This window comes from Aythya marila (genome assembly GCF_965140915.1).
Source record: "Aythya marila genome assembly, chromosome: 6".
In the NCBI taxonomy this organism is placed as follows: Eukaryota; Metazoa; Chordata; class Aves; order Anseriformes; family Anatidae; genus Aythya; species Aythya marila.
The window spans coordinates 6,734,948-6,747,344 of NC_139047.1; the positions used below are offsets into that span (position 1 = coordinate 6,734,948).

At 42.6% G+C, this 12,397-nt stretch overlaps 1 protein-coding gene across 3 annotated transcripts in view; it reads left to right on the forward strand.

Annotated features, from left to right (window-relative positions):
- The window catches only part of UNC80 (unc-80 homolog, NALCN channel complex subunit), a gene marked incomplete at both ends in the record, with an annotated part of 126,478 nt that overhangs the window by 84,705 nt on the left and 29,376 nt on the right, over window positions 1-12,397 (forward strand). For all 3 annotated transcript variants that reach the window (XM_082763920.1, XM_082763919.1, XM_082763921.1), the window contains 10 exons: window positions 538-627; window positions 1,005-1,106; window positions 2,090-2,270; window positions 3,795-4,063; window positions 5,811-5,945; window positions 6,664-6,802; window positions 8,241-8,337; window positions 9,309-9,479; window positions 9,693-9,785; window positions 11,503-11,538. In XM_082763920.1, the coding sequence (XP_082620046.1) occupies window positions 538-627; window positions 1,005-1,106; window positions 2,090-2,270; window positions 3,795-4,063; window positions 5,811-5,945; window positions 6,664-6,802; window positions 8,241-8,337; window positions 9,309-9,479; window positions 9,693-9,785; window positions 11,503-11,538 (1,313 nt within the window). The remainder of the gene's footprint in view (window positions 1-537; window positions 628-1,004; window positions 1,107-2,089; window positions 2,271-3,794; window positions 4,064-5,810; window positions 5,946-6,663; window positions 6,803-8,240; window positions 8,338-9,308; window positions 9,480-9,692; window positions 9,786-11,502; window positions 11,539-12,397) is intronic.

Below are 12,397 nucleotides of genomic sequence, written 5' to 3' on the forward strand. Positions count from 1 at the left end.
GAAATGATGACTCATTAGCCATGATGAATGATATGTTGGGATTTAGGAGTTGTGAGGTCATTTCCCTTTTGTCCTGGATGACATTATATGTGAACTACATAAGAAACAGACTTATAAAAGACTCAGGTTTGTCCAACATTAAGTTTTGATGGGAAACATGCACCTCAGTGCTTTGGAAGTTCTGAACTGCAATGTTTCTGTACGTCCCCTGCCTCTAAAACTTGATAAATATGTAGTATAGAAATGGAAGCTGCAATACCAATATGGGTCATATGGCCAGGCAAATACATGCAATATGAAGACATCAAAATAAGTAAATTGGTCTTCAGGACTGTGATAACAGCATGCCTTGATTGTCACAAACATATTAATGTACTTCATGATTAAAAAGAAATTAAGAATTAATGCCAAAAGAGTGAGAGCCTAGTAGGTTTATGCCTTTATACATTATTAGCTGGATATTCATATTTTGGATATTGAGGTCTTTCTACAAGATAACGAATAAGTAATAGGATGTTTCTTTTCCTTCCCCTTCAGGAGTGTTTGGAGTTTTTTAACATACCTGAAACACAGTCTTCTCATTACTTTTTAATGGATAAGCGATGGAATCTTATTCATTACAACAAGGTAAGGCAAAGGTCAGGTACTGATTACTTTGTCCTTTCCATCTCATCCCTTTTTAAACATCAGGGTTATCTAAAGGAGAACAGGCAGCCCATAAGCAGAATTCAGACATGCAGGCACCACATGTCTGGTATTTAGTTGTGTGGTGAAAGATGGGAGTTTGTCAGAACAGGGGAGAGGCAGAAGTGGAGTCCCTTGGCTCTTAAATTATTCATGTCTAGCTTTCTCAGAAAAGCTTCACATAATGTTTCACAGTGTCTGGAAGGCCCTGCCCAAAAGTTTCTGAAAAGACTAAAGGGCCTCTTATTTAGTTCTAACTAGTAATGCTGTTACAATTTGCATTTGTTTAAAATTCACTTTATTGTTTCCTTTCCTGGCAGACCTATGTCCGTGACATTTATCCTTTCCGGAGGTCAGTTTCTCCCCAGCTCAACCTGGTACAGATGCATCCCGAAAAGGGTCAAGAGCTCATTCAGAAGCAGGTATCTTACTGTCACTGAACACCTCTGCCCAGAAACAAATCATGTAAATAAACCTTTCCTTTCCCTTTAAAAACCTCCACTCATGCTGCATGTGGATAGAGAGCTCTGCTGGAGAAGGAGCATTTGGCGCAGAATCTGTCTCACAAAGACACTGTCCTCCCATCTTCCTGCCTCAAGACCTGATAATCTGTCTGATCCTGCTAATGTTCTGCAGCTTCCAGGAGCTCTCTCATAGGAACTGAACCCTACCTAAAATGTCAGGGCAGTGCTTTTAACGTGCTTCAGACCCCTGAGGGTGTCATTTCCTTAGACAGTAAGACAGCAATATTGAATTTACTCCATCTGTAGGAAGCTGCATACTTTGTTTTCCACAAAAGCAAAACTGTCCCTGTCACAGTAGCACAGGGAAAAGTAGGGAAAAAAGTTGCTCTAGCTATATCTGCAAAGGATGACACTAAGCAGGAAATAAAAAGGAAGTGGAATGCGGTTAAACTTTAAATGTTTGGTATTAAAAGTTTTATTATGCCAGCCAGAAAACAGACATGATGTTGACCATTGTCTAAGACCTTGCAGAGAGCAACTGCAACTGTATGGGTTTCAGTTTGGAGTTGGTTTGCCTCTGATCACCTTGGGGCTTACACAGGCAGTTTCTACTGATCTACCAAAGACTAGACAGCACAGTTGCAAAACATTTGACAGCTATTCAGGGTCCGCTACAAGACGGAAATGGAAAGCGGTGTTAAAACTCCTTTATGAACACAATCCATCTTTGCTGAGTGGGGCTAAAACCCACCAGTCATTGCAAATTCTAGCAGAAGGGCACAGCACTTGCTTTCTGAGTTTCAGCAGGTTCCTCTGGGGCTTGAGTGCAATCTCTTTACCATCGGAGAAAGCTGTGGAAGCTAACCTAGAAAAAAGTACATACTTTGTAAAGAGCTTTTTGACCAGACTGACACTGATCCGTGTCTCTTTTTCTCTTCCAGGTGTTCACCCGCAAACTAGAAGAGGTGGGGCGGGTGTTGTTCCTCATATCGCTGACCCAGAAAATCCCCACTGCCCACAAGCAGTCACACGTATCAATGCTTCAGGAAGACCTGCTGCGTTTGCCTTCATTTCCCCGAAGTGCCATTGATGCTGAGTTCTCACTCTTCAATGATCCCCAAGGTACGGCCTTTTAATGGTTTTTTTCTGGTGGTTGTATAGGGCCCAGAAGGTTTATGTGAAGAACTTCATTTGCCTTAGAAACACACAGGCTTGTGGCATCACTGAAGGCTGATAAATCTCTTCCTAGGGAAAATGATACATAGCTGCTGCTTTGTAAGCATAACAGCAGAAAAAGCTTTGCTATGTTAGGCATCTCTAGACAAAGTTACTTTCTTTGGACCCAGATGAGAATCTATTTATGTATTAAAATTATGCATGAGGCTACAGCTGGAATACTGTGTCTAGTTCTGGACTCACCAAAACACAGGAGACACCCCAGAGTAGATTTAAGGAAGGGCTGCTGTGGTGGTTAGTGAGCCAAGACACTTGTCCTGTGAGGAGAGGTCATACGAGAACCTGGACGTCTTCAGTTTGAAGAAGAGAAGGCTTGGACATGAGGTAGGGCACCTCATGGCAGACTTCCAGTAAAGCAGCATTGTGGTGAGAACAGCCAGGCTCTTCTCAGAAATGTGCAACAATAGGACAAGAGGCAGCAAACACAAATTGCAGACAAGAAAATCACAGTTGGACAAAAAAAAAAAATAATCTTTACATTACAATCACAAACAGAGAGGCAGTGCAATCTTCATCCACAGAGATTTGTAGAATCAGTCAATCAAGGGCTTGAGCCACCTGATTAGCTTTGAAGTTCATCTTGCCTGAGTCAGGGACCTTTGGTTGTCTCATCTAGCCTAAATTTTTCTGTGACTATCATGGGAGTACTTGCACTGATTTCTCTGAACTCAAGAACTCCGGTTGCCAGCTTGTTCCACAAGCATCCTGCCATTGGGTCAGTGTTTTCAAACCCAGAGGTATGAAACACAGTTCAGAGGAAGTGCATAACACCCCACTATGCATAACAACATATAAAAAGAAGAGCACAAAATCCACTTTGTGGAAGCATCAGCCTCTAAATGAAGATCGGGCAGACTCTGTAGGAGATATAGAAACAGCTTTCTTTTTAGGAACTTTCATCTGAAAGTCAAGTAGAGTTTCCAGGCTGACTTGAGAATTAAACAGGCCACTGTTGCAGAGTGGTAAACATTGGCCAGTTCTGTAACAGGCCCTAAAGACACTTGCTTTCAGAAGCATTATTGGAACTATGCATCGATGTCCTGTAATGTGTGGGACACCTGAAGGATAAAAATTCAGCATAAATCCATGCAGCCATCCAGGTTGTGTGAGAAGAATGTACAAGCTCAGATTTGCTTTCACTTTTTAAGAAGAGAATTTCCTACTAGGGGAGCAGATTTGCTGTGTGATATTCATCAGTCTTAGTCTTCATGTGTTTTGTTTTTAATCGTGGTTGGCTCAAGCCCTGTAGGCACATGCAGGAGTGCAGGATGGGTGCGGTCACTTTGAAAAGGCAGAACTAAGGTCAGTGTTTGTGGAAGGGTTCTCTGGAGAATCCTTTAGCCTATGGGAGTGTTGTGAGGCTCGCTGTTGTAGACAGAGTTGATTGTTGTTGCCTCTTCTCCCCCACAGCTGGAAAAGAGCTCTTTGGTCTTGACACTCTTCAGAAAAGCTTGTGGATTAAGCTGCTAGAGGAGATGTTCCTTGGCATGCCTAGCGAGTTCCCCTGGGGGGATGAGATCATGCTGTTCTTGAACGTCTTCAACGGTGCCCTGATCCTGCACCCCGAAGACAGTGCCTTGTTGAGGCAGTACGCTGCCACAGTCATCAACACAGCCGTGCACTTTAACCACCTCTTCTCCCTCAGTGGGTACCAGTGGGTCCTCCCCAGCATGCTGCAGGTGAGCCATTTCCATCAACAATACAAGGGAAGACTTCAGAGCGGGCATTTTGTTATAGAACTGGGAGTTAATGGATACGGTTTATGCTTGACTGTAGCCATCTGATGAGTCCTGGTGAGGTTTCAGGCTCTGGGGGCTCTGAGAAGACAAACATCAGATCAGGGTGGGAAAGCACAAATCAGTATTCCTGGGATTGCATTCGCATATCTTCTTGAGTAAATGACTGTGTTTTCTTCTTTAAGTAAATGGATGTTTGTCTCCCTCACTCTTTACTTTCACACAGAAATATAAAGTTCTTGAAAATTTTTCGACCCTGGGTTTCCCTTGGTGTTTTTTTCCTCCAGGGATGGCTGAAATTTGGAGAATGGTTGAAATATCTAGACAAGCTACTCGCTGACTTAAACTGAATTGTATTAACTTTTTTAAAGTACAATAAATTATTATCTGCAATTTAAATAGCAACAGAAAATTACACTAAGAGTTTTTGAAAAACTGTATGCATCTTTTCCATGTGAGTGATGGAAAACATTGCATGCATTAGAGGTGGAGTTTCTTTTCACTTTGTGGTATGTATATACATATATATATATTATATATGAGGTATGTATATATACCCTTATGTATGTATATATATGTATGTATATATATGTATATATACCCTCCTTCTGTTAATATTTGGGAAAAATTAGATACAGACAATAAAGAAACATCAATATACTGTCTATAGACAGTAACACTTTCTGCAGGGCTCAAAGAGCATATCTAAATAGAGATTTAGTAAATAAATAAATTCTTGTGAGTGTAACAGGCCACTGAGTGGCCTCAAAAGCAAGCTAAAGGCTTGTAATTGTACTAAAGACATACTACAAGACATACTTCAGGCTACTAAACCACTGAAAAATGAGTACATCTCTGCAAAGGTCTCACACAGGTAAAAATTTTTAGAAACATTCAAGGAGCCTTGTGCTATATTGTGAGTTTTGCACCACCATAAAATCTCGGCCTTACCTGTTGCCAGCAAATAGCAAGAAAATGCTAAGCACCCCTGCCCCAAAGCTCCCAAAGACTTGTACTAGCAGAGATGTGCAGACAGGCAATTGATATAGACAAAAGAAGGAAGCACAGTGAAGTTTTTCCTAGCTATGTTATACTGTTTACATAACTCTGAGAAACAAATCCCACATCTTTGGCAACATGTTTGCTGCATGGTTCAGTGGCCAACTCTGAAGGAAATGCCACTCTAAAAAACTTAAAATATCTTTAAAGTGGGTGGAAATGTCAGTGTGTTGGAGAACGGGCTAGAAGTTCAAATTATCTTGACAAACTGGAGATGCAGTCTGAAAAAAAAAAAGAAAACAAACAAAACAAACAAACAAAAACCCACAAACATGATGTTGCTGAGGTTGGGCAAATGTAGGTTCTTGATTAAGAATAATCAGCCACATAAACATGTAATGGAAAACTGCTGATTCAGTAACGCTTCTGCTGGACAGAATATTGGTGTTTTTACAGCTCTGAAACTAAATATTTTTGTTGAAGGACAAAAAAATAAAAAGAAAATGTCACATACCACTCTGGGGTAACTATACAGAATTGTATCTTATGAAAGACGCATGGAATAATTCCGCTACTGCAATCAACAGCACTCCTGACTTGGAGTCAGGCCGTAGTTGATTCAGTCTGGGGTCAGGAGATGACGAGCCCTTCCATTGGAGTAGTACTTCCATGACATTTTATATTTGCTCAGGTTTATGCTGATTACGAAAGCAACCCACAGTTACGCCAAGCGATAGAGTTTGCTTGCCGCCAGTTCTACGTTCTGCATCGCAAGCCTTTCATTCTGCAACTGTTCGCCAGTGTGGCCCCTCTCCTGGAGTTCCCTGTGAGTAAAAGCATTCCCTAGGCTTGGTGTGGGGAAGCCTGTGTATGCAGACAGCCCCCCTCAGAGATCACAAAAAGAAAACAGCTGGAGGATCAGCACAATTCAGACTGAACACGTGCTTGCTGCACTTCATGCTACACAGAACCATTTCCTGAACTTACTTCTTCACACTTTTTTTTATCAGTCAATTGAGTGGGGCACTGAGTTAATGAGCCACTGGTATCCAGGCTAGTAAATGTAGTTTCTCTTTAAGTTTCTGTGTATAAATAGGTTATAAAAGGACAATAATGATTTGTAACTCTTCATACACAAATCATTTTTTAGAATCCAGCAATAAGAACAGAAAACTTACTGCCAAGTTTTAGTACATGTGAACTATAAAACTGGATTAGCCGTGTTTTGAAATCTTCACTAATCACTTAACATTTTAGTGGGTTAAAATTAATTAATGGAATTTTAATTTAAAGTGGGAGTGCCAAACCTAACTGCACGTGCACTGTAAGCACGCACATCCTTCTTCACAGATCTGATTTTTGGGGGGAGTAAAGCTGTGTGCAGTTTTCAGATTATGTTTCCATTACAGCATCAGTCTATTGAATCAAGAATAAAAAAAAAAGGGGGGGAGGGGGAGGTAAGGAAGGGTTTCCAGCTCCTTGAGATTCCCAGGATGCACACAGGTCCTGAGAAAATCAACCCCAAATGTGTGTCATTGAAACAGGATGCTACGAACAATGGAACCAGCAAAGGAGTGTCAGCTCAGTGCCTGTTTGACCTGCTGCAGTCTTTAGAGGGAGAGACTCCAGACATTTTGGACATCTTAGAACTGGTGAAAGCAGAAAAGCCTCTCAAGTCATTAGGTAACAGCAAATCATCCTTTATTCAGTAATTCTGGTTTGTTATTTATTGGTTAAACATTTATTTCATGCTGTAAGATTTGTTCAGGGTCTTTCTCTTCTCTCACAATGTAGTAATATCTGTTTCTTATGCCTCATGAATCCTTTAAGGTTGATTTTATCCACTATCCACTGGATATTTTCTGCAGGAAAGGAATTATTAATTTATTTTATTCCAAAGCTCCTTTTTCTGCATTGAGTGTGCTAGCCCCTGGCATTCTGAATTTTGTCATGTGTGGGTGAAGAATGTAGATGCCTAATAAATGCTATGCTGACAAGATCAGTGTCATCCTCTGCACTGTTCCATGTGGGCAGGAAACAAAAGCATCCTCTCCTGTGGGCAGACTATGACTAGTAAGTGATGGATGTCATTCAGACATTCGACCATGCTGAGTTCTAGGAGGGAGCTGATTTATCACAAAGCAGAATATATATGGCTGTGTGATGTGCCCAGGACACTGTGTCTCTTGGTAGTTATCCATGCATTGCAGCATTTAAAAACTTCACTGTTTTGTGATTTGCAGGGAAGTAATTTTGGCTGATTTTTATAAGAATCTTTGAGTTGTTTTTCAAATTTGCACTTTCCAAGTGTATATTGACAGTGAGACCATAGATGAGTATGTTTTGTGCCTGGTATTTTCCATATAAAATCAGAATTACCTAAAAATCTGACTTCAAGTTCCATTTTTCAAAGTGACTTATGCACTTTGGGACCGTAACTTATGCACTTTGGGACCGTAGCTTTAACTTGAGTTCCTGTACACCAAAGTCTCTGCTAAAAATGGGACTGTAACGTTATTGCAAATATTATTCTTTGGATACATGGGTTTCTTGGTACAAAAATTTGTAGTCTGAAACTGAAAGGCTTTTGAAACCTTTTTCTCAAATCATTAGCAAACCAGAGTCACTTTTGTGCTGGAGGTCATCTGGCTGCCAGTATAGAAGGGGCTTAATTTTTAGAAATCTAACTTTCTTCTTCCATCAGTGGTGCATCAGTGTCATTTTCGGTTTGGTGGGAACACCTAGGAAAAAAAAGAGGAAGCATAAAAATTGTGCTTAAGCTCATGTGTCCTTGTCATGTGCGAGCTTAAGATTTTGCTTGTGATGGGTGATGTTTGAAACAAGACTCCAGCAGCAGCTGTAGGCCTTATGCTCAGCAATGATTCGACCAGCTAAGAATTGTTTCTCACCTGCTGGGTTCTTGGATGTCAGGGTGCAAGTGGGAGTGCAGCACATGTTTCTGTTTTGTAGATTCATTTTTGTCAAAAATCAAGAGCCTACTGGGGATTGTTAACATGAGAAGCAAGTAGTTGAAAATGGGGGAAAGAAAGGAGCGTGCTATCTTTTTTTCATATTCAATATGTTTGTGTACTACTTTTCTCATATTGTTTTACTCCCTCAGACTTCTGCTATGGGAATGAAGACTTGACCTTTTCGATCAGTGAAGCCATTAAGCTGTGTGTGACAGTGGTGGCCTATGCTCCTGAATCATTCAGAAGGTGCTGGTCTGATTTTGTTTTCTTGGTTTGTAGAGACTCAAATGAGGCCTAAAGTGGCACATAGCATCGGAAAGCAAGACAGACAAATCAAGGCAGAGAATATAGAAATGCACTGTAAGTACTAGGATTCCCTGTGAGGCCAAGTCTCGGGCTGCAATACTGAGCTGGATGGCAGCCTGAGCAGCAGTAATGTAGGCTGCACGTCCAGGTGGGGATCACATTGTGTTATTAAGGTTTCTGTTGTCAGAGAGGCAATGGATAGGGCACTGGAGGGCAGAAACAGGCAGCTGAAAAGGAAATGAAGATACAGAGAGAGAGAGAAAGTAAACTAGGAATACAAAAAGGTTATGCTCCAAGAGAGAACCAGAGAAGAAAGAAGTCTCTGGAAGAGAAAATGAATGCCTGCAAGTGGATGACTTATTCAGAAGATATCTAAAAGTTCAGGCTGTTTCTATTATTGTTTCATACATCAGCCAGTTTTTTTCCCCTGAAGTCCCTCATACAAGAGTTTCTTTGGCCCATGGCTGCTTAACGAGTGAGAAGCAATGAAATCGCAGGCCAGTAGGAGATCCAGGGGTTTTCAGATAGAATCTTAAGCCTCCATCTGGTACTTTAAAGGAGGCTGTAGCGAGGTGGGGGTTGGTCTGTTCTCCCACGTGCCTGGTGACAGGATGAGGGGGAATGGGCTAAAGTTGTGCCAGAGGAGGTTTAGGTTGGGTGTTAGGAAGAACTTCTTTCCCAAAAGGGTTGTTAGGCATTGGAAAGGGCTGCTCAGGGAAGTGGTGGAGTCACCATCCCTGGAGGTCTTTAAAAGATGTTTAGATGTAGAGCTTAGGGATATGGTTTAGTGGGGACTGTTAGTGTTAGGTCAGAGATTGGACTCGATGATCTTGAGGTCTCTTCCAACCTAGAAATTCTGTGATTCTGTGATTGAGAGGATATAACAGACTAAGTATTGGTTATTTTTCCAGCCTCCAAATGCTGATGGTCTTGGAAGCACTGGTTCCCTGTTACTTGCAGAAACTGAAGCGGCAAACCTCTCAAGCGGAGACTATGACAGCAGCTCGTGAGGAGATTGCTGCTATGGCTGCACTTGCCACCTCTTTGCAGGCCCTCTTGTACAGTGTCGAAGTTCTCACCAGGTAACTTACATCTTTCAAAGGTCTGAGCATGCATTTGGTCATCAGTGTTGGGGAAAGGAGCACAGGGGAGCTCACAATATGCAAGTTATTTTGGATAATGGTTGCATTTTAAACGTGGCAAAACAAGTGCTAGGTTTCACCAGCCCACAAGGAGAATTTCAGTGCACTTGTTATATTCCATCTTTAGTGTGTTACTCACCTTCTCTTTGCCAGGCCTATGACAGCCCCGCAGATGAGTCGATGTGACCAAGGCCATAAAGGGACCACAACAGCTAACCACACCATGTCAGCAGGTGTGAACACCAGGTAAGTCAGTGGATTTTAATTTCTTGTTTTTCTGAACAGATTTTTTTTGGAGGGGAAAGATAATATCTCACTCCTCGGAGTGCAGAGTGCTTCCTCAGTTGTCTGAGGAAGTGCTCTAGGTACTGTGGGACAAAAAACAGTCAGATAAAAAGAGCACATAGCCAGGACTGAATCTCTGACAGTAACCAAAGTTCCTAATAGTATACATTTTGGTTATGTAACCATAAATAGAAGACCAGGATATTAATCCTGAAGTATAATGACAAAGCAGCTATGCCCCTGAGTTTTCTGCTTTGCTTCTTTCCAAGTCCACCGTCAAAGAGACCACTGGGCAGAGACCAGTGGTTAGCAGAATAGTTATTATCAGTGAATAGCAGAAGGGTTAGATCCCTCTAGCCTTGTTCTGAGACACTGAGCAGCAATAAGAGCTCAAACTGCATGCCACTTAAGACTCACAGAATTTAGCGCCTCCTCTGGTTTTCTTTTTATCCTTTTCCTTTGCTTTTTTGCAAGGTTATGCCTTGCTGTGCTTAAAATCTCTGTGTTTGTGCTGACCTGGAGGAGGAATTTTCCAGAGCAGAGTATTTTCCTGGAGTAGCAGTTCTTCCAGGGCAGAATATTCCTTCTTGAATTCTTTCGTCAGTAACAGCTGATACTAAGTCTGTGCATAGCATGGTACAGTAAAATACCATGGGCTATATTGGACTGTAAATCAGTAATACCTTTCTGGCAAGACATGCCTTCCAAGTTGTTCCGTGTCTTCTTTTGTATTGAAGGGAGATTGAAATCCCTTCCTGCATTAATCATCAAAGGGCTATTGCATTACTTTATAAATGTGGAATGCACACATCTTGGTTGGTAACTTCTGGGATCAGTCTGTTATTCTTTGCAGACTGTTTCATCCAGGCTTGGAGTCTCAGCAGTGCATTCAGCACAGCTTTGTGCTTCAATCCAGGATCTCAGAAGCAGAGAAACCCCTTCATGCCCAAGCCTGAAATGGATATACGATGCTTACTTCCATTGCAAAAATGCCCTAAGAAAAATAAGGTGTAATAGATAGTAGTTTGTCTGCTGATTTCAGAAAGCAGTTAATACGTATCTGCTAACAGGCACCATAGAGATTCCCGATGCTGTGTAACTCAAATATCTTGGCTTTCATTTCCAGATCTTTCTGATGATCAAGCAGTCAGTTTCTGATGCAAAATATTTTTGCACTGCTCCAAGTTTCCTGCCCTATGTTTGTTCTGTTATTGCAACAGGCATCTGTTGACAACAGCAGGAGCCTCATGATGGTGGAATGGTCACTGTTCCAGCTTTGGACATGTGGTGCAGGGTTTGCTAATGCTTTCTCAACAAAAAGTATCAAGAGAAGATGACAACAAAACAAAACTCTGATTTTCAGGAGGTGAGCTGTGGCTTCCTGAGAGAGGCCAAGCACTGGGGTGAAAATCAGTAAGAGAAATTGTTTGAAAGCCTGAATTTTTTCTTTCATAACATGGGCAGTAACTATGACAATCTGTTTTTTGCAGCTAGTTGGGAGATAAAGGCTATTCATTGTGGTCGCTAACTACATGTAGCCATTGTTCCAGTGACAAAAGGTACCATCCTGTCTGTAAAGAGTGTACCTCTGGGCCAGAACATTGTCACTCTCTCTCAGCAAGGCATGGTTATGGCATTAAGTTGCTGCTTTAGAACTCCACTGTTTCTCTTTTCTCAGGTACCCAGAACAGGGAGCCAAACTACACTTTATAAGGTACAGTAAAAACTTCACCCAGTCTTCTCTGACATGTGATGAGCTGGCTGCTCATGGCTTGGACTGGCGTACGCTTCATTGGGTTAGAAACTGGCTGGGTAGCCAGGCCCAAAGAGTCGTGGTGAATGGAGTTAAATCCAGTTGGAGGCCAGTCACTAGTGGCGTCCCCCAGGGCTCAGTACTGGGGCCGGTCCTCTTTAATATCTTCATCGATGATCTGGACAAGGGCATCGAGTGCACCCTCAGTAAGTTTGCAGATGACACCAAGTTAGGTGCGTGTGTCGATCTGCTTGAGGTAGGAAAGCTCTGCAGGAGGATCTGGACAGGCTGGACCGATGGGCTGAGGCCAACTGCATGAAGTTCAACAAGGCCAAGTGCCGGGTCCTGCACCTGGGGTGCAACCTCAAGCAGCGCTACAGGTTGGGAGATGAGTGGTTAGAAAACTGCTTGGCCAAATATGAGCCAGCAGTGTGCTCAGGTGGCCAAGAAGGCCAACAGCATCCTGGCTTGTATCAGAAGCAGTGTGGCCAGCAGGGCTAGGGAGGTGATCGTCCCCCTGTACTCGGCTCTGGTGAGGCCGCACCTCGAGTACTGTGTTCAGTTTTGGGCCCCTCGCTACAAGAAGGACATGGAGGTGCTTGAGCAGGTGCAGAGAAGGGCGACAAAGCTGGTGAGGGGCCTGGAGAACAAGTCCTACGAGGAGCGGCTGAGGGAGCTGGGCTTGTTCAGCCTGGAGAAGAGGAGGCTCGGGGGCGACCTTATTGCTCTCTACAGGTACCTCAAGGGAGGCTGTAGCGAGGTGGGGGTTGGTCTGTTCTCCCACGTGCCTGGTGACAGGACGAGGGGGAATGGGCTTAAG